General features: G+C 38.5%; 1 protein-coding gene across 3 annotated transcripts; it reads left to right on the top strand.

The window, feature by feature from the left end:
• The first annotated feature begins 10,140 nt into the window (after nt 1-10,140).
• Nucleotides 10,141-26,675, top strand: TTPA (alpha tocopherol transfer protein). 3 transcript variants are annotated; one of them, XM_026791583.2, is made up of 5 exons: nt 10,144-10,437; nt 17,923-18,076; nt 19,287-19,480; nt 22,636-22,746; nt 24,231-26,675. In XM_026791583.2, exons 1-5 carry the CDS (start codon nt 10,243-10,245, stop codon nt 24,270-24,272), a joined length of 696 nt encoding a protein of 231 aa, XP_026647384.2. In that variant the 5' UTR covers nt 10,144-10,242; the 3' UTR covers nt 24,273-26,675. The 3 variants fall into 3 exon arrangements, with proteins under 3 accessions (XP_026647382.2, XP_026647384.2, XP_005479392.2); XM_005479335.4 differs by having other exon boundaries at nt 10,147-10,437; nt 24,175-26,675; XM_026791581.2 differs by lacking the exon at nt 22,636-22,746 and having other exon boundaries at nt 10,141-10,437; nt 24,175-26,675.
• Nucleotides 26,676-26,701: the final 26 nt, after the last annotated feature.

Below are 26,701 nucleotides of genomic sequence, written 5' to 3'. Positions count from 1 at the left end.
ACAGCCAGGGGAAGGGGCAGGAAGGCCCCTGTAGCCATTTATGCAGCTATGAATTATGAACACTATTCCAATTTCCTTGTAGAGACCAAGGCTTGTTTTCTCAAGTTATTCTTTAACCATGTGCTGTGTAATCATACATTCTAATGTAAATCAGCTTTTTTGGAGCTGTAAAAAAAGTACAGCTGCCCCAGACTTTTTGGTTAGCTGTGCATCAGTCAGTTGCCCAATAATTCTCCTACCTTGCAATCTGGCAATAAAAGCTTCTGGCAAAACTATTTGCTCCTAGCACTACTTCCCTGTCAAACTGCTGTCCAGTGCCCCAGTGGGAACTTGAAGTCCCTGCAGCTTCCAGGAGAAGCTGTGACACCTGTAGACTTCAGACCACTCCAGTTTCCTTTCCTGCCTTGAAGGTGAAATTCTGGTGATCCAGGCCTCCCTCAGCATGTGGTTTTGAGGGAAGTGTCTTTCAAAAGGCATTTCTCTCTTTCTTGCAGACCCCAGGAGATCAAACTCCTTTAATTCATATGGTAAGGGGAGGGTGGATGGAGGAGAAGGAAACACACTGAACTTGTGCCTATCCTTTTTCCTTGCCTATGCACTTCAGGCAGGTGGCTGAGGACACTCACACCACCTGTTCTAATCTTGCCCAGGGAGTAAGTTGGCAAAGGTAACACCATGAGAGGGATCTGATTGATGGGGCAGGTCTAGGAGGGCTTTAGGTCTGGGATGAGGGAGCTGAAGAACTGAAGTGGGGGAGCCCAATGAGAAACTCAGGTTAAGACTTTGGGTGGGGCAGGAATTGGAGGTTCTGCACTAGGAGTTATTGATGATTAGGAAAATCAAATTAACCACAGCTGGAGCAGTTTAAGAGACACAGAACAAATTTAGAGTTAGTCAAGCTTCTGTTATTCATAGAAAATTGTTTAAAATTACTATATGAAGACAAAGCATGTGTGAATTGCCAATTTGAAGAGATTCTTGAGAGGCTGTTATTAAGGTCTCTAAAGGGTGTACATGTGAACCTGGAGAATTCAGACCTGATTACTGCTAAATGCACTGCAGTGTGATTTCACCTGCCATTTAGGTGTAGCAGTCTGATTTGCTCACGGCCAAAGCGCAAAGGCCCTTTTCACAACAAGGGTGGGAAGCAGAGTAAGGTGTACAAACTAGGATGGTGTACATGGGAAGCTAACCTTTCACCTTTACACATCCACATCATGTAAAATATTTTGCATGTTTAAAATGTAGTCGATGAAGAAATAGCCTAAAGATATTGATCTTAAAGAAAATTAAGGATTTGGGTCACTGGAAAGCTATAGAGAAGAAATTAATCAGAAACTCAGCATTTTGTGGACAGATAATTTACAGGACGTGAAAAAATAGGCTTAATTATCTACATTGTATCTTGGAATAATGATGATATCCATAATCTGAAATATGTAAATTAGAAAATGATAGTGCAGCCCTTAATTAATATGAAGTTGATTGTTCAAAAGCTTCCTCCCCATTTTCTTTGTTATTGTAGATCTGAAATGGATGTACATGTTTTATTAAGACACTGTTTTCTTTCTTCAGTTTGTTGTTGCTGGTAAAGTTTATCACCAGTTTTAGTTTTGTGTTCCTTTTCTCAATTTGCCTGACTGCCAAAATCAAAGTCTCTCTTTTAAACCAGAAGTCACATTTGGGTAGATCAGGTTGTAGATTTTATTCTTTATTTAGCTTATTTATTCACTAAGTTTGTGGTGAGTTTTAAAAACTTAGCTCTTATTTTACTGCTTCTGTTTCATTTTCTTCTGAGGGAGCTGATAAAATCCTTGTTCATGACCACGAGAGTCTGCTGCATAGTCAGGGCCAGAACAGTAGTCTGTCATCTCAGCAGAGAGCCAAGAAAGAAGGCCCTGGTTCTGTGAGTCCTCAGAGTAGGGAGGGAGCTACTCCCTGTGCCAGTCTCAGGATAGACCATCTTCAAATCTAGGTGAAGAAGGAGCATACTCTGATGATTTGCCGTTTCAGTGTAAATCTACATAACTAGGTGGTGTTGGTGTTTTAGAAACATTTTCTGGGGTGATCTGTAAGACAGAAAATGGTAGGTTTACAAAGAATTCAGTCTGAAGACAGGACTGCAGAAATATGCCTTAATTGAAAGCCAGGACACACAGCCTTTGCAAAGGGGAGAAAATAAGTTTCTTAGCTTTTTAAAAGCTAGAGAAATAGCAGGTAAAGATGTCCTAAAAGCATAGTTTGTGTACTTTTTCACCAGGCTCTCTCACAGAATAAAGATGATTAAAGAGGATGAAGAATCAAGGTGTTTGTGATGAATTAAACATTGAATATGTAAGGAAAACAAACAAACAAGCAAATAAGATGCTGGAGTGAATGACTGTTTCTCCAGATAAAAGGAGGTTACTAACAGGCCATACTAGATATCTGCATTAAGACCGTATTACTTCTGTTTGGAAGCAAAACTTTTTACCCATTCAGTCTAAAAATAGTTTAATATGAGATGGAAATAACTGTTTGAAATGAAAGATGAGATGCCTTACTTCTTTGCTACAGGACAGAGATGACTAGTAACAGTTCTGAGATAGACTACAGTATGTGATCTGTTTTGTGCTTGTTTTGCCATGATATAAATCAAATTATACCTGCCTGATATTTATCAAATACCATTTATTTCTATGCAATTGGTCATGCTTTTTTCGGGTTATCACATCCACTTCTCGCTACCAAGACATTTATCTGGCAACTAATATATTGGTATGGCTCCCAGGCTTCCTCTGATGAATGATTAGCCAACAACCTCATCCTCACAGATTAACCCTTGCTACTGTGGCTCTTTAACCTATGGCATCAGCATTTCTTTAGCAGTGAGTTAGAAATTGGTGCAGGGCAGCTTCTGCCTTACTGTTGGGAAAAGCTCTTCGAAACGAATCTGCTGCTTTCAGCCCGTCCTTGAAGCTGTCATCTAGGCCATTCCTAAGCTTCTCTAGAACTAGGCTGCAGCCATGCAATAATTTAGGCTTCTTATTTTGACTGAATGGTTCCACTGTTTTCTTGTCCTCTGTCTAATTCTTTTTGTATCTTTCTTATATGTACATATAGGCTGCCCGAGGCCATAGACAAACTCATTCTGCATCTGCACAGAACCTAAGAGAACAGAGCAACATCATCCATAGTAGTAGCTCCATCAATGCATATTATTCACCTTTTCGCATGCTTTTTTTGGAATCACAGGTATCTTTTCAGGTTAATCACAGCATGGAACTACCTTTTAAGTCGTTCTGTGCTCATGCCTTTTGTTGAATTTCACTGACACGATACTGAGTTCCCTTGCCCAGACATCACAGGGAAGACTTATTTCATTGCCTAGGGACAGGTCTGTCCTCTGGCTACCTTCATGCACTAAAAGAAAGGAGAACATTAACAGAAGATAGAAATGGCTCACATTGACAGAAGATAGAAATGGCTCATGCAAGCTTCCTTCAATGGTGCTGCACTGATGAATATGATAATTATCAGCAATATGAAAGCATTCTTTTCTAGTTAAATTTACTGAAGAACGTGAAGAAAATCAAGAATAAAAATACCTAATTAATTTATTAACTCATCTGAGTCAGTTAATGCCCAGTGATTGCCCACCTGGATTGAAGTTTATATCTCACTGAAGGACTCAAATATTGTTTCACTTGGCAGGCAAGGGTCAAAGTAAACAGGATTTCCCTGAAAGTAGCAAGAAATTATGATGCAATGTGGTTATTTATTAGCTTTGGTTTTACTGTCAGAGAGATGGGCAAATAATACCCTAATGCTTAGAATTTACATGGGTCAAACTATTTGCACTGCTTAGACTCTGCTCAACTTCTTTATAAGTTCCTAGAGCTAAGCTTCTCAATAGACATAATTTTGAGAAGCCCTATATCCTCCTTTGATACTTTGTGCAAGTTCAAGCACTTCTGAAAATCAAGCCATTCATCTGGGTTTTGCAATAAAACTACTCAGTATCATTTCTTTGAAGAAGATATTCCTCATTTAAACTCAAACCTTTCGCAGAGAATTACCAATCTCCATGTAGAGAGATCTGCCAGTTTGAATTTTTGTCCTGAAATGCTGATGATCTAGTCAGTGCAAATACAGTTTGTAAATATCCATCTGACATTTTAAATTCAAAAACAAATATTTTGACACAGAATGCTCTCATAGGTTTTGGGGTTTACAATACAAAATGAAAGCAAATTTTTTAATCTTGGAATGCAGTAATGGATGCAAATGGATGGTTGTCCTCTGGACAGATTTATTTATATTTATTATAAATAACTTGTTATTTGAAAAACATGCAGAAAAGTCCTTGTTCACAGTTTAAAGAAATAGCATTTTAAAGCTAATTAATCTTTAAAATCAACTTTTCTGTGTAAAAAAAATTCCTGAGAGTAAAATATTGGTCCCACTGATGAAATTTGCTTTCCATTTGACTGGGAGAAATTAATTTTTATAGTGAGTCATACCAGTCTTAGTTTTACATTTCCCAGCAGACAAAGGTATTACATCTCTACTTCTCATCACTCTGCTTACTTTCATCTGCAATCCTTGCTGCAATAGTTATCAGCCAGAATTTGCTCACAGGTCCTGACAGTGTCAGTGCACCTTATCTACCACAACATATGGCTCTTTGCTGCACACCCTGCACGTAAAAGTATTGAAAACCAAATGAAGGCCTGCCTTGATTGTGCCTTTGCAACATTTCTCTGACACACTGTATGTTTTAGCTGGCTATGGAAAATGAGGGATCTCTTACCCAATATTTATTTAATTTATTTTTACCACTGCAAAAACTTATACCAACATCGCTTCATCATTGCTGACTGTTTGTCAGCAATCTAAAGCTTTGTTTCCCCAGTGACATTTTTACCAGAGTGTGAATTAGGAGACACATAATGTTGTAATTGTACATTTTTTAAGGTTTTCAGGCATCATCATTGCTTTTATATAAACTTTATAAAATGGTAGACTCTTCAAAATCAGTGCCAAAACTCCTATCATCTACCATTTTAAATACAGCAAGTGGGGTTAAGGCTAATCAATTGATACAGCAAATCCTATTAGAGTCATTTAGGTTAGACTTTAACTGTTACTTAGGTTCCTAATTCTCCTTTAATCTCAGTTAAGATGAAGTGCATAAATAAAGTTACCATGCTGGGTCTAGGAGCTTTGGAAAATCCCACCCTCCACCATACAATCTACAGTTTTGTGTATGATTTCATTTATTCTCAAAGAAATAAATGGGATCACATTGCCTGGCCCTCTCTCTGTCTGTCAGTCAGACTCTGACCTGTCTGTCTCTCTCTCATAACTTTTGAACCCAAGCTAATGTTGACTGCAGACAGAAAGGCGAGGGCCCAAAGGTGTTTAGTCCTTACAAAGTATAATGCCTGGAGAAAGGAGATCTGCAGCACGAGTTCCACTGCCCTCACCTCTCTCCTCTCCACACAGGCTCACGAGTCAGCCCGTATGTGTGGGTCCAGCACAGCACCCCTGTCCCTGTCAGGCAGAGGATCTTGGCTCCAGGAACAACCCACACAGAGAAGGCAGCAGGCCTCCACCATCTGCCAAGGATGCTGAAGGAACTTGAAACACTGGTCCACTGGAAACTGGGCCACATTGATTTCATCATCTAAAACCTGTCAATTGTTAACTTGCAACAGCCAACAATTGACAGTCACTTCTCAACACAGCTTCTGGAAAAACACTCTTGAAAACCACACATTTCCTCTGAAATTATATCAACAGACTTTATTTAAATGTAGGTGTTCTCTGGACTTCCACAACTTTGCTGTCTTACAAAGGGCAAAAAATTTTGACATATCCCAGTGACAGCAGCCATACTGAAGAGCCAACATTGGTGCCTACCTCACAGAAAGTTTTCCAGTCTAAACTGACTCTATGACATGCCACCAGCTGCAGACACATTATAATCCAATTTTAGTTCACACTGGGTAGTATTTCTAATCCCTCAGGTTTACCTCATCATGATCCCTGGTCATCAGCAAAGAGGATGGGTACCATTTCAGGAAGAGTAGAAATGTATCCACAGGCTAGGGTTCTAATGCGGCTTCTCCCACTTGGGCTCTTTTGTAAGTAAAATATTGATGCCCAAGCCTGTGAAGCTTTATGCCATCAAGGCAGTGGACAGTGCTTTTACATGCTAATAAGTGTACATTAGGAAATTCAGTGGAGATGATTGGCCTTCAGCTGGAAACAGAGAAGCTGATGTTAAATGAAATTAAGTTGTCAATGACTCATCTTAAGTTTTCTATGTGTTAAGACAATACAAATTGCAGGTAGCATAGACCCATTTTAATTCAGTATATGAAAGGAAAGTTATGATAGCAGAGTAGGAGGAAGAGATGAGAGTTAAGGAACCTACACAAGTCTTTTCTCCCTTTATATAGAGTGTGATGCATATTCTCACAGCCATGTGACAGGGCTGGGTCTACCGAGTCCTTATTGCTTTCAGAACATGCTCAGACTTCGAGGGGATGTCCATAAACCTGGCAGTGAATAAGCATCACTTCTGCATCCAGTTTGGTGCAGATGATTCATACTCTTGCTACAGCAAGAGAGCAGGATCAAAGGCTTCATAGCTCACTCAGTCCTTGAGTGACCCTGCCAGTTCCTGGCCTTGAATGTTTTTCATTATCTCATCACACACTGAGGATTGCAGTGTCTTACAGAGCAAAGCAGGTTTAGTTTAAGTAGAAGCTTGGACTGTGCTTAAATTACATGTTTTTTAAAAATTATTTTTACACCAAGGTGGCTTTGCAAATAGTCTACTGTGGTGTAAAATGAAAGATAAGTTCTCTGCCATATACCTACAAGCTGAGACTGCTGATTTACACTGCAGAGCAAGACTTTCAGAGGTTGTTACTAAGTCACTGAGTCACCAACCAACCTTGCTACACAGTTTGTTACAAGCTTTTGGTCCAGTACAATAAAAGAAGGTTTGACATAGTTTCAAACAATGCTATCAGCACCAGTGAGCAGACAAACAGGAGGATGGGTCATGAAGAAATTAAGACAGAAAAATCAGAAAATATACACTGCAACCAGATCTGCTACACTTTAGGGTTTCAGTGAAAGGCTGACATCTTCAGCACTACTATGCTGAAGTATTCTTACAGAATGGATTCAGAGAAGGGTGACATTCCTTTTTCCTGGTTTACATTCCTTTTTTTCTGTACAAAATGGTCACCCTTCAGATACAGTCATGAGATCACAATTCAACTTTGCTTAGCTTCAAAGATTTAACAATAATATTCCAGTTCTTTACATGAACAGATTCCTATGACAAGCTTGAAGTGATATGACTGTTTGCTCTGGATTCCACTGGAAATTTGCTTGTACAGGACTATTGGTTTGGAGGGATTCTGGATTTTTTTACCTGTACATAATAAATACCAGAGTGATAGATAATATTTTTTTCATGTACATGGAATATCATGTCTCTCTAGTTAATAAATATTGTCATTCATACCAAACACCTGTTCACCCTGGAATATGTGATAATCTTGTAGAATTAATACTTGTATTCTATTGGGGATGTGGGGTTACTTTGCTTTATCTGATGTGTACTTCTTTGACTAAATAGGCAAGAGGAAAGAGCAATCTGTTTGGCACCATAAATCAACTCTCTCAATATTTATCTTGATTTCCTGATTCACAAGTCTGCATTTACATGTTTCAAATATTCCTAAAAATCAAAGATCTGAAAATTAAACATTCCATGATTTTCCATGTTCTCTGCACAAGTTTGAGCAAGTTAACTAGAACATAATTAATAGAGATGCTCATCTCCTGCAACCATCAATGTCTGGAATTAAGTGTTCAGCATTTATGTGATCCTAATGAAACTTGTATAGTAATGTTAACTTAAGTGCATGTGCATGAAAGACAAGGTCTTTCTATTTATCCATATCATTCACAGAAAAAAAACATACAACTACCACTGTAGGGTTGAAACTCAAAAACCTTTTACAGTTTTTATAGAATCTTGTAAAGTACATGTGTATGTTACAGTCAATCTAAGATAGTTGCCTCCTTGCCTCTTGAGCACTTTTCACAGACCTGTTAAAGTATTATCTGGGTTTTACTCGGATGTAAATATTCTCTTGAAGGGCTGCAAATTCCAGCTATCTGTTAAAAGTCATAGGGATATGCCAAAAGTAAACATCAAAGAGCTGCTGTCACATTTTCAAGTCTTTTTTTATAAGAATAATCATCCTGGTCCAAGGACACAAACAAGGCAAACTTTACAAACAGGCATAATTTATTTAAACAGAGCTTTCAGACACTTGACCTCTTTTCCAGATGTAATTAAACAAAACAAAAACTTTACTTACAAGCTTCATCTTGCAACAGGTCTTAATTGCTCTGGTGAAGGGTCAAGTATCCAACATGCTGGCACCTCTGAAGGAAGCCTCGATGATATCACATCTTCATTGTCAGAGAGAGGAGTTCTCATTAGTCTTACTAATGCAGCCTCATTTGAAGAATTTTTAAAAAAACTCTCAGTTTACAGATATTTTTGTAACTGAGTCCTGAAGAAAATCATTGAAACTGCTTGTATAACTCACTTTGTTCATATATGAAGCCAAAATCACAAAATGAATTTTGTAGAAAAGCGAGTTAGAAGCTATGAGTTGCTCAGCTGATGAGTCTAATGAAAAGTATCTGTATTCTCTTGCTCTTTTTGTTTTCACAGATGAAACACTAAGTAGGAAGAATTCTGAGATGGCAAAAGTAAGTGCTCAAAAATTATGAAGTGGTGTTTAAAATCACAGCATGAACTTTCTGTTGTCTCCTACCACCCATGGTTGGGTTACACATTTGCATGCAAATCTTTCCCGTGGAAACTCTGCCCAGAAACAAAAGGAATGGGGTTTTTTTAAACCTGTTGTTAGTGGCTCCTCCATATTCTGTTATCTCTGTTTCTTGCTGTATTTCCAGCTTGCTTTTTCTTCTTCTTCAAGGGTAAGCCCGCACTTCCTCACACCTCATTGCCCAGATATCCACATCTAAATACTCTTGACTGCACACACACACGTTTCCCAGTTTTTATCCTTTCCTCCAATACTTTCTCCCTGCTTGTATCCCCTATTCAGTCCCTTGAGTTTCTGCCATTTTTTTTCCTTTTTTCTTTTTTTTTGGGGGGAGGGGGCAGAAAAGCCCCCTCCTCCCACTGTTTACCTATCTGCTTTTAGCTAGGCAGATGTTTTTCACATTTGGAAAGCTGAGGGGGATACCTGTAGACATTTCAGTAGTGTATAAGAGTCCAAGACATGGTTAGATATTAACAAAATGTTGATCAAAAAGAAAGTATTAACTGTAGAAAGCCAGAACAGGGGAAAGTAATATGAAACAAAGTTTTTTAAACCTTTTACTAGACCTAAGCATGCCTTATTAATTGTATAGTAGATGAAATCAGGCTTTTAGCATAAGTAGACCAGAGAGATCTCAAAGGAAACCTAATACAAGGAAAAGGTGCTACTAAAAATACAAAATACAGTAACAGCCATGAACTCTTTACCTTTCGTAATCGAACTCACTGCTGGGCAGCAAAGTTGGACTAAGGGGGTGAAATTGAATTCAACCTTTCTCCTGGCAGAGTGAATATATTTTCATTATCGCATATTTACGTTAAGGATGAGGTGCTCCAAGGCAGTTCTGCACAAGCAGGGATCCCCACTTTACACTTCATTTCCCAGCTACAATGAAGTTGCAGCACTTTGCGATTTAGTATCTAAAGATGGATTATTTCTGCCAAAAAAAAAAAAAAAGGGGGAGAGGCCACGACCCTCAGCGCGTTCCCGGGGCCCGGGATGACGCTCCTGCGGTGGGCGCCGCGGGTCCCAGCGGCGGGGCTCTCCCTGCCCCGTGGGGCCGCCCCTCGCCCTCCACAGGGAGCAGGTCAGGCTCACTTTTGCGACTGGAAGAGAAAAACAGGAGATGGGCTTAAAACGTATAATCCTAAAAAACCGGTCAAGTCCGTAAAAGTGGAGAAGACAAGCCCAGAAGAGGCAGGCCGGGGAGGCGGCGCACCTGCCGCTCCCAGGCCGGGGCCCGGGAGGGCGCTCAGGGGTTAACCCCGCGGGGGCGGGGGCAGCCGAACCGGGCCGGTCTCCGCCGCCGCCGCGCTCCCCTCAATGGGCCGGGGCCGGCGGCGGGGCTGAGCTCGGCCGTGCCGCGGGGATGTCGCAGGCTCTGGCGGGCGCGGGGCACGTCAATGACCTGCCCGACCACTCTCCGTGGGTGCGCGGTGCCGTGTCCGAGCTGCGGCGGCGGGCCGAGGCAGAGCCCGGCCAGCGCTGGCCGCAGCCCCTCTCCGATGCTTTCCTGGTGCGGTTCCTGCGCGCCCGAGACTTCCACATGGACCTGGCCTGGAGGGTGAGGAGCGGCGGTGGCGGCAAGTCCCGGTGCCCGAGGAGCTCAGTCCCGGTGCCCGAGGACGGGAGCAGCCGGGCTCGGGGAGGGCAGCCCCGGCTCGGGCTGTGGCTGCTGGGACAGGCTGTGGGGTGGGTCCGTGCCCTGCTCTGCCGGGTCGGGCGAGGCCGAGCGCGGAGTTCCAGGGTGTAACTAATGATTGCTTGTCACGCGTGTCCTCGGCACGGCACCGAATCAATGTGCTGGCTCAGCGCGGTGCCGGTGTGGTAACTCAGGCTGTGGTAAGCGCGGTACAGTCACTCGCCGATACAGTAAGCGTGGTAAGGTCACAGCTCCGATTAGGAAATGGTATCCTTCAAAGGACACCCTTGTCATGATTATCAGGCTCAGGTTACTAGCAGGCGTGCTAGTTTCGCTACAGACTTATAATTACTGTAAAACTATGAGTAAAAACTTCTGTTTGCTTGGAGTCTAGTCTTTTACAGAACTCCTAGCAGGCTTTGGTAAGTTGTGGTACTTTCCCGGCTCTTTGTATGCCTTTTGCCACAGAGCACACATATTTTTAATATCCAGAGGCACTGATTGTTATCAGTTTCTTATTTTTTGAAATGGAAGATTGATAGCCATTAAACCTTTGGAACAGAAAGTATTTCCAAATCCTCCCAGGGCAAAAGCTTTGATTCACATGTGCCAACTGAAAGCTGTGTTTCCATGGAATTTTCTGTTGTTTACACTGCGTTGCCCAACAGACTTCACCTATTGGTTTCTTCACCTGTTAGTTTCTGACTTCTCTGAACTGTAGGTTTTCCAAGTTTAGTCACCATAAGAGATGATTGTTTACATATGGATGTATTGCAGGATCAAGGTAGCTAAAAAAGGAAATTGAGAAATTGAATTAGGCCCTTAATCATAAATAGCTTTAAAAATTGTATTTTTGTTCTTTTCATTTGACTCATGACATTTGCATCATAGCTTTAAACCTTTCCTCCTCAACAGATGAACCAACGAGTGAAGTCAGATTCCTTTTGTTTTATGTATGTTACTTTTACTTGAGGTTCACAAGATTATTTGTATCAAAGTTGTGCACTAGCCACTGTAGGACCATGTTTTTTATTTTCCTTTCCAAACAAAAGCCATTTTTTTTCCTGTGTTCCATGGTTCCAAAATGCTTAAAGGGCCTAATAAGGACATATGGATTCCTTAATATCCACTCCTAATTGCATTGTAATTGGTTGTTGCTGGTAATCCTATAGACAGGACAGTTGCATTTCTGAATTTGGCCTGTATGTTTTTGCACTTTGCTGGGATTGTGAGGTATGTTAAGTAGGTAAGACTAATCTTTGGGAGTGTGGAATCTAGACAAGGTTTAGAGATGGGAGTCCATGAAGTAGCAAATTTCCTATGCTTCTCTTGGGAATCAGCCCTCAACACTGACCTCCTTTGAAAAAGTTGTCATTTTAAAATCTTTTAAGATTTTCTGGGTCTCCACAGGCTGCTAAGTTTCTGAATTTCAAACCTTCCTTTGAATTAAGAGATTCTGATGTTCAAAACCACCTGTGTTTAACGTTTCTGTCTAGAATTTCAGTTCTCCAAGTGCTACAGCTACTTGCACTTAATCTACTACATCCCAGCTGACACCATTTTCTAGAATACTTGTCTTACAGTATGGGAAGAATAACAGAAGCTTTTTTTTTTTTCCTCTTTCTTTTTTTTCCCCCCACAGGAATGTATTTATTGCAATTGGTCTATCAAGGCCAAAAAGAACTATTGTGCAAAAATCTCTCGTGGTCCCAAGTTGTACATTCATCTAACCCAAGTGTGACTTCACGCAGAAGTTATGTTAGCACTTCAGCCTAGGCAGAGCTCTCCTGCCATCAGTCCTGAGAGTGGCTCTTCCCTCTTGTCCTGATCTGATGTTGCCTCTTGGTGTGGAGTTCAGGCCAATAAGATTCTCTTTGCCCACTGGGTTTCCATGTACTACTGCATGGTATTTGTAGAGCAGCTAAGGGATAATCGAAGTTAGTGGTCCTGTCAATGCATATAAGCAAAGGTTGTCCAGCATCTTAGTACAGGCTTATACTTAGCCTTAACTATGAATCAAGAGTCTGGCATATGACCAGACTGTTTCTTTGATGCATTTCTGGTAAATAATTGACACAGATTTATCTGATGTCAGTTATCAACATTTGGAAATGCTTCAGAAAAGAATAATCAGGTAGATTGTATCAAGACATTCCATTTCAAAGTCCTTTATGGTGACTCATAACAGCAATTTTTTCCATTTTTCTAATGGCAATTCCAGACTTGCTTTTAATGATATATTGATATCTCTCATGCTAGAAGAAAATCCGGCACTGAAACAGGTATCTGGAATTAAAGGACTTGAAGAAAAGATAAAACTATCAGAAAAGATAAAACTATCTCAATTTCTTGAACACAGTGATCATTCAGTTAAGCTCAATAACAGACTATTCTCACAGAATCACAGAATATCTTGAGTTGGAAGGGACGTACTGGGATCGTTCAAGTTCAGCTCCTGGCCCTGCACAGACACCCTGTCAAAGAGTCACACTGTGTGCCGGAGAGCATTTTCCAAATGCCTCTTGAGCTCTGCCAGGCTTGGTGCTGTGACCACTTCCCTGGGGAGCCTGCTCCAGTGCCCAGCCATTCTCTGGGTGAAAAACCTTTTTCTGATACCCAGCCTAAACTCCCCATGACACAACTTCAGGCCATTCCCTCATGTTTTGTCACAGGTCACCACAGAGATCAGTGTCTGCCCCTTTTTGAATGTACCAGCTGTGTGTGTATGTTTGACTTTGTTGTTATCACCAAAACCACTCTCACTTGGATTCACTAGTGATATGTGAAATCTGGAAAACAAGCATCTCCTTTTGGCCATAATTGTTTCTTCCTGTTTTAGTATGCATTGCATCCTATAACTCTTGCATAGGACTGACTCTCAGGGACTTTGGAATGCCGTCTTTTTGTACCTGAAATAGATTATACTCTGGAGAACAGAAGAAAAATGTTTGGCATTGAAACTCTGTGCAGGGGGTTTTCATTACATACATCTGTAAACATCACTTTGTGGCACTGAAAACCCCTAAATATCTAGGATTCTTTTAGGAGTTCTGGTTGATACCAAGGAGTGTAGCCAGACTTTGGTTTTGCATTTGACTTGTGGAGGAATGAAGATTTCCTGGTGCCTTCTGCTGCAAGGGAGTCACTTAGGATGACTGTGCTGTACAAGAGGTGGTGTTTTCTGTAGTGTCAAACACACTGCTGAGTCTCAGACATTATCCCTGAGGATCTCCACATCATTCAAGCATAAATGCTAAGTTGAAATCAGTTACTTGGCTGCTTTTCTTCTATCAATACCAAGGAATTCCTTGAAAAGGATGGAAGAGCCCTTACTAGCTCTCTGAGCTGAATCTTGAGGAGACACAAATCAGTCAGCCAGGCTTCCCTTTGTGCTAAGCCAGCACGTGCCAGTCTTTTTCCAGTGACAAGGAAGTAATGCACGAAGAATTAGGAAAATTCTGTGTCTCCATAAAATATTTTAAATTCTTTGTCTGTGTATGTTGTATGTTTAAATTCTGGGTACATTCGTACAGGCATATATAAAAAACAATATAAAATACATATGTGTAAAGGTTTATATTCTGAAATTTGAGCTATGGTTTCTCCTGCAAAGAATACCAGTAAAAAACACTTTTTCCCCAAGCATTGTGTGCATTTTTACAACTTCTGACACAACAGAGGCCTAATTCTGCCTATCATCCACATTACTATAACTAAATAATTATTAATCAAGAAAAATATAATTAATTTACATATACAGATGCATTTGTTTCTCTAACAAGCCCAATGTGTTCTAGTTCTTTTGCTTCTAAGTACCAAGTTCACTTGTGTTTGTAGGATCTGGATCTTGGTTTAATTGATAACTTTGTAATCTCTAATGTTCAGAAATCTGGAACTGTCCCCAACAGACATCAGGGGAAAAAACCTCTTAATTAATGCTGAACTACAGACACTGGAGTTTTTCATCCAGCTTTCCCCCCTTTATCAAGTTATCTTGCATCTATTTTGAGATGCTGAGCAGATGCTAAGTAGGTTATTCCATTTGTAAACACAGATAATTATACATTGAGTTTTTCTTGTGTCATTAAGTGTGTGAGCCATTTTTTATACTGGGTAATGAATGTGTCTGTTTTTCCTGAGATTGGGTTGTTTCATCTATATCCAAACAGATTGTTATATGCAACATTTATGTTTTACCCTGCTGAAAAAGAATCTTATTTGAAAAAAAATTATACATGAATTTCTGTGCTTAAACAGTGTAAAACTAGAAAACCTCTAAACCACTGCTAGTGTTTGAATTCCTTTTATGCTTAAGGATTATTCTTGTAAGTGGCCATGTGAGACTTGGCTATGTCCACCTGTAAGAAAGAGGTTGCTTACATAAATAAAAATTTACAGAATATCTGCCAAAACTAGCTGTAGATTTCATGGAAGTTCTCTAATGCTGACTTTTACTTCAGAATTAAATAATTTTAGGTAATTAGATTAGATCTTCAAAATCTGAGAACTCTTCAGCACTTTGTGATTTTTTTGCCAAGGGAAGCGTGCTTTAGGCTTTGCCAAGTTATATGTCTGAAAGGTGCACCACTTACTTTGTGTCATGGAAAGTTTCAGAAGTATTCCAACCATATATTTTCTCCTTAATGGGTGTGCAAGTAGGTTAACTATGCCTTCTGTAAGGATCTTGAGTGCATCACAAGCTGAAAATGCCACTCTCTTTCTTCCAAAGTCCAAGAACTTAAATCCTTGTTTCCAATTTAGAAAATGTAAATATCATGAAAATTATATCTATCTGTATTGACTAGACAGGATTATATAGGGTATTGAATTAATGTGTCATTTTTATTCTCATCTTAGTTTTGTCAGGGAGTTCTTCAAAGAGGTGTTTATATATCTGCATGATGTTGTGGTATCACAGATTTTAGAAGAAAAGTGGCAAATTACAAAGGGACAGATGTCTGCATAGTTGTTTTCAGGCTGGCTTTGTATTTTGCTGCTATTTCAGAGTCTGTTTTGGAAAGAGCAAGGAAGAAACAATGTTGACATTGCTGTCTGGCACAAAGCAGTTGGGATTGCTCAAACAGTGCCCTTTGCAGACAAACAGTCAAGTGCTGGCAGAATGAGATAATCAGGGTACCTCAACAGGCCTGTCTTTGCAATTGTAGTGAACTGTTCCACAAATTAACTTACTTTCCCTACTTCCTCCCTCTTTCCTTCACCTCGTTTGTTTGTTAGTTTTAAAATTAACCTAGGCTAAAACTGATTGAATGCAGTCAACAGACTTCTAATAAAATTCTCCTAATGGCTAAATGTTTCTTTCTGTGGTGATGATTTAGGATGAGCCTTTTATCTGTGTTTTTTTCAGTGCCAAATCAAGTGGGATTCTAGCATGGTATACATATATATATGTGCGTGTGTGTATATATATATATGTGTATACACATATGTATGTACATATATATATATATATACACATTTAATTTTTGGATCTAAATATGTATTTTTAGGCTCTGTGTCCTTAAAAATATAGCTAATTTCTAATCAGTGTGCCATATATTTTTATGTAAATTTTGCTGATAAACAACAATGTTTTATAAATAGTTTCCTCATGGCAATTCACTTGAGAGACTTTCAAAATAATTCAACCTTAATCTGAGCAGAAAAGCATTAAGCTGAAGAAAAATAATGTTTTATGTAGAATGATACAAGAAGCATAAAACTAGAGGGAAGGGTAGCATTAATTATCTGACATGAGCATGCTATGATCTACAGGATGCTGAGTTCCAGGTCTCCCTCTAAGAGTCTGTAGGGATTAATTCAATTTTACTGAAGTTCCTTCTGATCATTCTTCCAATGAAAATACTGAAGAAAATTATACTTGCATAGATACAAGAAAATTTTAACTTTTTTACAGTTATGTTCTATTAGTTGGACCTGACAGCTCTTCTAATTTTGGTATTTCTGTTGCAAAATACAGAGTAATTGGTAAAGGAAAAAAATTTCTGTTAATACAAATTATAGCAAATAAAAGACTTTTGATCGATGTTTTCAGTGAAGTGAACACACTTAATTTGTGAAACTGTGCTGAGGATCAGATTGGGTATTCCTGTTTGATGAAATATAGAAGCAATTTCAAAACTAGTCTGTGCATGCCACCTTTAAGATTTAAAGCTACCTTTTGGTTTGCCATGAAAAAGGGTACTCAAAAATTCTGATTCTCAGCTACTTTGAAGGTCTTGGGTTAGACCTCTAAGTCATAGCCATTGAGGAAATTAAAACAAAATATGAATTACTTGTAATAGCTATCTCTCTGCTTTCCAAGCTTAGTGATAACCTTAGCAGAGGTGATACAGCAGAGGCAAATTTTAGTTGATGAGCAGAGAGGAAGCATTTTAGAAGACAGTCTTGCAGAGCTTCCTACTTATGCACAATGTCTTAAATAAATTTTCATTGCAGGGCATAGTTTATTTTCCCCACAAACACTTAGTTAATATTAAAGGAGAAAAGACTTGGAAATTAGAACTACTGCATTACCAACATAATTTTTAACGATTCATCTCTGAGACGAGCTTTCACAGTGCTGCCTGTAATTCCTCAACACAGATTACATCACAAAGGAACACCTTTAATTGCCTCTTGCTTAGCACTAGTCCATGGCCTTTCGACACCCAGCTCTTCCTGTAGAAATGCTGGGTATGGTGCTGCCTCCCAGCCTTGAGAATCAGGCTGACCAAGTCCCTGGCAACAAACAGGATCTCTCTTTTAACCTGGCAGGATGTCATTATTTCCACTCTGTGGGAGGGAAACTGTCAAATGTGTAATGGACCCACTACTGTGTTGTATTCTCTCATTTCAGAGGGGTAGAAGAGACCTCAAAAATGTTTTGGGGTATGCTGATGAGCATACCTGTTTCAAACAGTAAGCTAGAATTACTGATGTAAAAAATAGCGTAAAATTAGGGAAGGAGAGAGTGAGTGAGTGAAAGAGAATGTTCCTCCATAAAATTTTGCACATCTAAATTTAAAAAATCTTGAAGGAGTCTGATGAAGTAGCAAAATGAACAATCCTAAAGGTAACCTGAGCAGAAAAAAAATTGGGTTTAGATGCATTTTACATAGAAACTACAGGGTTATTGTACATCCAGTTTTCTTTCTGACACAAAATGACAACTGCAGTCCAATAATGATTTCACTGGGTTCTAAATTCATCATGGCAATTTACTTACTTAGTTGATCCAGTATAGCAACCTTCTGTTTCTAGGAGTGATTTGATTAAAATATACAATAAATTATAGTTAATTTAATGAATTAAACCTGACTGTGACCACATTTGGAAAATATATTTTTAACTGTGCTCCTCCTATAATAGCTGATGCTTACCTGACATCCAAATTAATTTTTTTTCCAGTTATTGAAGAATTATCAGAAGTGGAGAATTGAATGCCCAGAAATAAGTGCAGATTTACAACCATCTTCTATTCTTGGTCTTTTGCAAGCTGGCTATCACGGAGTCCTAAGGTCAAGAGACCCACATGGAAGCAAAGTTCTAATATACAGAATTGGTGAGTGACAAAATTGCTTGGAACAGTTTCACACCTGATTCTGACACTGAAGTTTTTAGGCTTTGTTTGTTTGCTTTGTTTCATTTTGTGGTTTACTTTTTTAACTATCACCATTTCAGCAGCAAATCAAAAATATTTTATGGGTACAACTTCAGGGGTTGATAAAACTAGATCATATCAGAATATCTTAACAAGAATGGTAATATATTTATGTTCCTTGCTAGAAATGCCTTTATGTTAATATAAAGGTGAATTTTCTGAGCTATAGCAATTAAATAATTTTACTTATATATTGGTATGGCTAAAGCTGTAAAATCCCTTATGAAGAACCTAATTTTCTTTTCAGTGAAATTCTTGTTGCATCAAAAGAATCTTGAAGGTTAAAACTTGTAAGATTATGTGGGTTTTTGGCTCTGAGTGTCCCAAAAATGATTTGAGTTCATGTAAATTGTCAAAGCCATGGGCTGAGACTGTGGTACTGATGCAGACACAGCACAGAGTAGGGAGAACACAAACAAAGGTGTACACCTTGTCATATATCAACATTTAGTTTAGGCTGGGATGATCACCAGCCTTTCATTGTTTACTTGTAGCCAAAGAGCCCTAGCAAACAACACTTGGAAAATGCTTGATGCACCTCCTAAAAGTATTTTCAAATAGTACATAGTTAAATGAACACCATGTCTCTTTATGTTTGTTTTGGACAGAGACTTTATTTTTGCCAACTTTCAAAGAACTGTCTTATTATCATCTAGTTAGGTAGGTAGTTGTGCCCTCTAAAGCTTTCATCTAGGGTTAGGGCTCATCCCATGCAATTTTTCACTCAGGCCTCAGAAAAAAAAAAAAGTGAGATTCACTGAGTTGTGCCAGAAAATGGCAGTGCTGAAAAGCAATTACATTAATTGATTGGACTGATGATCTGCAGCTTCTGCTAGCATGAGTGTTACTGAATTGTACCTTGTACTGGGTCTGTGGCTATAGGTAGAGCATGCTACATTATGTGGCACCATCTACTAAAAGAGCATCAAAGATGTATGAGAGAGCAGGTACACAAATTAACTTATGTACTGCCAAACCAGTTTATTTCAGGAACTTTGTTCTTGCTGATTAATTCTTTTTCCTGAGAAGCACATTAGAAGCCGTAGGAAGAAAAAGTGCAGGTGTATGGGATTTTCTCATGGTAATGCAGGGTAATCTATCTTCTCCTCAGGACAATGGGATCCCAGTTTGTTTACAGCATATGACGTGTTTCGTGTAAGTCTCATCACATCAGAGCTCATTGTAAGGGAGATCGAGACTCAGCGAAATGGAGTCAAGGCCATCTTTGACCTTCAGGGGTGGAGATTTGCTCATGCTTTTCAAATCAGCCCAGCAGTGGCCAAGAAAATTGCTGCTGTTCTCACAGTAAGTATGACATAATGCTTTATGCAGCTTCATTGCTATGATTTCCAATTTTTCATCTCTTCCAAGCTATAGTAAATTTTCCTTCTGTAGGCATTCTCAGACTAAGCAACTTAGAGGAACAAAATCCTAAATCAATTACAAGTTGTGCTTGATTTTACCTAAATTTTATTCTTCTATACCAGTAAATGTCCTCTAACTTCTGCTCTTTTATAAGAGCTCCACCAACCTGTTACAACACAAGAATTTCATGACTGAAGGAGCAGATGAAGCCCAGTTTTGGAAGGATCTCTATTTGTTATCCTGTTTCATCTATTGTCTTCCATTCTTTTGTGTATTTTCTCAATATTTAAAGCATTTATTCCTGTCTCAGAGAATGTTAAAAATAGTGTGCACTGTGAACAATTAAGATCAAGACACTCCTAACTTGTTACCAGTATGGTTGATGCTTATGTGATCTTCCATCTGCTAACAACAGAATGTATAACATTTATGTTCTGCTTGCTTTCTTCCCCACAACATGAGCATTGTTTTGTGCAAATCACTGTTACCTCACCTCCTGTTTTTCACAAAACTTCTCAGGACTTTACTCTCTTTGAGGCTTATTCCTTTCTGCCAAATTCAGTTGAATTTTGCCACTGGATTTGAGAGAAAAAAAAATTAAAGGAAAATGGGGACAGAGAACTGGCAGGCAAGCTACAGTGTAGTCCTGTAATCTTATTTTCCTTCAGAAGTTATGTTGAAAGTCAGTGATAATAAAACTGTTAGCCTGTGATGTGGAAATGCGCCAGGGAGATAATCTCTTGCTCTGATTTGGTAAGGCTTATATCTGAGATTCAATCAAGGCTTAGTCATTGAATTAATATCATCAGAACTTCAGATGTTCTTCCTTTCTGATATGTACTGTACAACTTTATTGAAACCATTAGGTATTCCCAACTTTGCGCATCTAGAATAAGAACTCCTGGTGTTATGCAGTCTTGGGCCAGTTCTCATGAAAACAGGACTAGTGAGAGTGTTTGGGTTGATTTCTGAGGTAGTAAACATTTTGCTGGTAAATTTTTTAACCTTGAAATAGAGCAGAAAGGAGGCAGAATAGGATTTGCAAGTACATCTAAAGGTTTCAATTCATTATCTCAAAGCAGGAAATTCTTTGACTATGATGTTTCCATCTTGACCTATTTCTGATTTTTGTAATGTTTTTCAAACTTCTAAATGCTTATTCTCGGTATGGAAAAGAAAAATTAAAAATTGTGTGTTTCCAGTGTTCTTTTCTAAGAAAAAGAATTTAAAATTTTTTGGTCCCCTAATTCCTTTCCTCACTTTTATCTGGGTTTGTAAATTTTATCCAGAGATTATATTAGTGTTCTTGAATATAATGTAATCATAGAATATGTTAATTTGGAGGGAACTCATCAGAATCATCAGAACTCCTGGCCCCATGCAGGACACTTCAAGAGACACACCATGTGGCTGAGAGCATTGCCCAAACACTTCTTGAACTCTTGTCAGGCTTGGAGCTGTGACCACTTCCCTGGAGAGCCTGTTCCAGTGCTCAACCACTCTCTGGGTTAAGAACTTTTTCCTCATATCCAATATAAGCCTCCTCTGACACAACTTCAGGCCATTCCCTTAGGTCCTGTCTCTGGTCAGGAGAGTGAAGAAATCTTCCCTTCCTCTTCCCTTCACAAGGAAATTGCAGACTGTGATGAGGTTCCTTCTCAGTCTCCTCTTCTCCAGGCTAAACAGACCAAGTGACCACAGCCACTCCTCACACTACTTCCCCTCCAGGCTCTTCACCATCCTCCTGGCCTTCATTTGAAGCTCTCTAATAGCTTCATGTCTTTTTTATATGTTGGTGCCCAAAACTGCACACGGTATTCAAGGTGAGGCTGCCCCAGTGCAGAGCAGAGCAGGACAATCCCCTCCCTTGCCTGGCTGGAGATGCTGTGCCTGGTGCACCCCAGGACATGTTTCATGAACTCCAGAATATGCTTATAAGTAAAATTAAAGAAACCTTATTTTTAACCCAGTATTTTACTCAAGAAATGTGTCTTGCAAATTACTATCCTGTATCAAAAAACAGAAGTTAATAGAAAGGAAGTATGTACTAAGGAATGGAAAGCATAGTGCGGATAATAAGTGGCATTATCTTGAAAAATCTGATATCCCTGCAGAAGACTGTTTTGTGAAAATCATGATAGTAGGCTTTAAGTATATGATAACCCATAATAGCATTAAGTGAAGATACAAGCTGATAATTTTAAGGTCTTTATCATATGTTATATTGAGAAGGAGTGGCACTAAAGAAATGTGTTAGCTTTGGGTTTTTCCTTCCTTAGAACTATTGAACTAGTGAGGAGATGTGTTTGTGAGAAGTACCATTTTTATAAGCAGAAAACATCTCAGAGGTAGTAGCAGGTGGGATGTGAAGGGAAGCTGTACTTTCCCCATTGCACAAAGCTTGTTTTGAGAATTGCCATATTTTCTTTTAAATTTCATATATCTGGAACTTTTAAATGAATGCAAGTAGAATCCAAGCTAGTTTATGTTATAAAAGCTGTATAGCAGATATTTTTTTCAATTTCATTAAAACAGTAATCTTCTTGTAAAGCTGAACTTCTGTCTTGACCAAATTCCTAGTAATTTCAAGGCTTATCTCTAAATTATAAATATAATTTATTTAACTTAAAATTAGTATTTTCAATAGTTTATATATGTATTATTTATGTATTATCCTTCAGGCTGTAAATTGCCAATAAAAGCACATAGCTTGATAGCATTTTGTAAATTAGTAGCAGAATCTTGTTAAAAATTGTACTTTAGAAGAAAGGCTGAGCACAAAGTTTGTGTACTTTATTTATGTGCAATTTGGTGATGGTTTTCTTTTTTGTTTCTCTGTTTGTTTTTAATATTCAATCTCACCTCCTGCTAAGGTGAAAAAAATGGAGAAATTTTGCCCTCTGATGGGAAGAACAAGATATTATTTTTCTAAATGTTGTTCTTAATTTACACTGCTAGAAAATGCAGGAATTGGCAAGGTCAAAAGAAATACTTTAACCTATGAACTAGACAGTTTTTACAGGCCTGTGCTTAGTAATAGAGGTGTTTCAATAATGTTTTCTTTTTCTTATTCTGTTTTCCATGTATACTGACAGGATTCCTTTCCACTGAAAGTTCGAGGTATCCACTTGATTAATGAGCCTTTATTCTTCCACCCAGTCTTTGCTCTAATTAAGCCTTTTCTCACTGAAAAAATAAAGCAGCGGGTGAGTGCACACAAATATTTCTTTCTGCCACAAAACCCTTATATGACAATCTGCAGCACTTTCCTTAGGCTCTGTTACTCCTGAGTACTGAGGAGCATAAATAATCTTTGTTTGTTAGTGCCATACAGACCTCCAGAATCTAACAGTAAAGCATTTGCAGTTTTTATTAACATGAGTGTTGCAAGTGGTGCTGTTATCGCTACTCTGAAGAGAAAAAACAGCATCACAAAGAGGTTAAATAATTTGCTTGAGGTCACATAACAATTCTTCTGCAGAACTAGAAAGAAATAGGTCCTGGATTTCCCAGCACTCTGCCTACAAATGATAGAGAAAAATTATCACTGAGCAGTGTTTTATGGTCCAAGCTGTGCAGAATTAGTAGAAAACAACTGTTTAGCTCTGAGAGACCTCCAGATTTATGCATCAAAAATTGGTCAGACTTAATTTCTAAGGTTTTTTCCAAATAGCTCCTTAGTTGCTTTAAATAGTTTTGCAGTTAGAGATCTGCAAATAGATTTGTATTTGGATGCAAAAGCATGCCAATGACTATGGTTTGTTGCAACATAGGAAACATACTGGAGTTTTCAGCTGGCAGAAAAGTGAAGTGGTAACAGCAGGACTAAGGTACAAAATAAGCAGCCCTGCCTATTGTTGTTCTGATTCTGAAGCCTCCTTTTGGTTATTTTTTGGTTTGGATTTTGGTTATTTGCATTAGCCAGTGATCGCCAGGACAGTAAATCCTAGAAAAGTATCAGACTGGAAGTAATGAACAAGGCTTCAAAATAGCTACAATAAAGCAAGAGAAGAACCAAACCTACAGTATTGAAAGAGTTAAAGTGGAGAAGTAGTCCAGAATCCAATTCCAGTTGGAACTGAAAGATAAGGACTGATATATAGATTCTGTTGAGTATCTTCCTTGACACCTGTCTGGACCTACATAATCTTGTTTTTAAATACGTGTGGCAGGACCAGATAGTAATGGCCATGAGCCAGACAGGGCTATTTTCTTGGAAATGACCGAAGGGCAAGTATAAGATATCATGACAAAACAAATCACCAGTATTCCTGTGGTTTAGCTCAGTTTAGCAGTTTGGATGTAGAGTGTACTCTCACCAGCGTTGCTAAACCAGTCTGGAACAAGTGTGTAGTTAGTTTTGGCTCCTGTGCTCACAGCTACATAAAATGCAGTTCTCAGGTTGTAGTCCATCCTTCACCAGCCTTCAGATTCAGAGGAGGACAGAGTTTGAGTACCTAGGGGAAACTACAAGGGTAGTTCCACCTTTTTAAGAATTAATTATGAACAAATACACTTATTTAGTTAAACCAAGCTTGTGGATTCAGCTCTTGCACTGAGATGCTTTGCTGCCTGTTCTCACTCAATAGTCTAGCATTCATACCTAAGTAAATGCTTTTAATATTTTGGTTTAGGTGTACATGCATGGAAATAACTACTTGCAAAGTCTGACCGAACACTTTCCCATCAGCATTCTCCCACAGGAATATGGGGGGGAGGAAGTCTCCATTGAAGAGCTGGCCAAGGAATGGACTGACTTCATAATGGCATCTTCAGATTATCTTCAGAGCATTTCTCTGGTTGCCTAGGAATAATCAAGTATTTTATCAATTCTTGAACACTGGAATTGGAAATAAGTTTAATATGTAAATTTCCATTGTGAATGAAACCGGTATGTCTTTGCAGGGCACTCACTGAATGTTATATTGGCTGCACTTTTGTACTAACTGGAGTCTGTCAGTTTGTATGTCTGAAGAGATTAATGAATTCTACATGTTTGTCACACTGTTTGTTATTGAGTAACTTGTATGCCAGAAAGCTGAAGAGTGCATTGACTATCAGATTGATACTGCTGCTGTTAGGTCTTTGGAGACAACTCTTCTGTAGTAATGTAGTCCAGAACCTTACACTTAGCTCTTGTATCTTGGCTTGTCAAGACAATGCAAAACAAAGAATAGACTGTGAATAGGGTAGTTTGTTGCAGAAATGAGACTAGTGGGCTGATTTACAAGAAGTGAAGAGGCTGCTTTTTGGAGCTATTCTCAGGGAAAAAAAAATGCTCTTTTGTTAGTTTGTATCAAATTGAAAATTAGTCAGCAATAGTGAGACATTTGTGTTACTCTTTGTGCTGCTTGTGCGTCTTCCCTTTTTGTCCTAATTAACAGAGTAATCTTCAAGTTTTATAGAAAAACACGTACATATTCTTCAGAGGACAGTGTGAATCAGGGGGGAGGAACTGGTAAAAGAGTCATAACAACCTTGAAAATTCTTATTTTCTTTGTTCAAAGTGATACTGTCTATGGACAACTATAAGCAACTCAGATTATTATCCTTTAATCCCCAGTGTAGAGGACTACAGAAGTCAAAAGTTTTCAGCTGTTTGCATTATCTGTTTGTTTCAGAGAGTAAAGTAGGTTATCCTTTGCAGATCTGAAGTTTAGAAATATCTGTTGTATGTTTTAAGGATGCTTTGAGGTCACTTTGGACCTCAGCATGGGAGATGCTTGGTATCATAATTTTATTTTCAGTACAGTAACTGCTCTTAACTCTGTTTTGTTTTTGCATAAGCGCTATATATTTAAGCATTCCAAATGATTTTTCCTATGAATGAATCCATAAAAATGCTTTTATATCAGGTAGTTAGAAATTATAACTTCAATTATTTTGTAATCTTTAGGACATTGGAATGGCATATAGGAATAGGGAAGAGAAATGAAACTATCCTGTTATATTAGAAATGCCTTACTTTAGATTGTGATTAGTAAGGCATTATTGCAAGAGTCACTAGAAACTATTCTTTATTAGCAAGAGGAAAATCTGTGAAAGTACCCTTAGAGTACATGTTGGTTGTAGTTTCTTCTGCTGTGATAAGATCAATGCCAGAAATTCTTTCAAAACTGACAACAGCCTTTTATTTTCCCCTTCCAATTTCTGAATTTCCTGAAGTGCCTTTTTAATTTTTCTCTTTCAAAATACTTTTATATGGGCCTGAATTTAAAGAAACTATATTTAGATAAATGATTATATGAAAATGCATTTCATATACATTTCTTTTTCTCAGATTTTGTGATACTGTTTTGTGATACGCTGTTTTGTGATACAAAAGCTCTTTAAATACAGGAGTTCAATGAACTGCAAATTCTTCTTTATAAGAAAATAGACCAAGTAGTCAGCTATCTGGCAATTGTTCAAGTGTGTAACTCAAGTTCCAAGTAATTTACCAGTTGGAGACCCAAAGCTATTGTCATAATATTACAGTCCTTCAATTTTAATCTGTGAATGTAAACTGCACAAAGGAATGAACCATGTTTCAGTGAACAAGAAAATTTAAACTTTTCCTATGAAACCCATCTCTATGGCTACTGGTTTATGTAGCAGAAACCTCATTTGATTGCATATGTATATGCATATTTAGCTAGGGCTTTTTGATCTTTATTTGGACCTCACCAGCTCTATTAATATGAAGTTCCTAAATGTCTTAAAAAATGCCCTGATCCTGTTAAGTGGTAGCGTGTTTGCATAACTCAGCAGTTAGAGCACTGAGTGCAGTTATTTTTTCCTGAACTGTTAATTATTTTTTAATGTTTACATATTACATAGGAGGTAGGAACTCTTAATTACCATTGCTGCTAATAATAGGGACACAATATAATTGGAATATTTACATAATGAGTAGTGAAGATATTGGTATGATGTGCGGTGGTGTTGCAGCTTTAAGCAGCAGCCAACAAAACAAAGATCCCTAAGTGCATTATTCTTTATAAACATCGGGAGTGCCTCTAAAAAAAATAAAGTTCCTGTTAAACGGTACAAATATAATTTACTACTGACTGTAAGCACGATGTAATGCACAATTTTTAATGTTTTTTTCTCTGTATTAACATATGTTTTAATTAATAAACCCTTTCTGGTTGAAGCAGCCTCGTCTGTCATGCACACGAG

Source organism: Zonotrichia albicollis, chromosome 1 (genome assembly GCF_047830755.1).
Source record: "Zonotrichia albicollis isolate bZonAlb1 chromosome 1, bZonAlb1.hap1, whole genome shotgun sequence".
Taxonomy (NCBI): Eukaryota; Metazoa; Chordata; class Aves; order Passeriformes; family Passerellidae; genus Zonotrichia; species Zonotrichia albicollis.
Note: the sequence above shows the minus strand (reverse complement) of the source record. Positions and strands in the feature narration are given on the sequence as shown.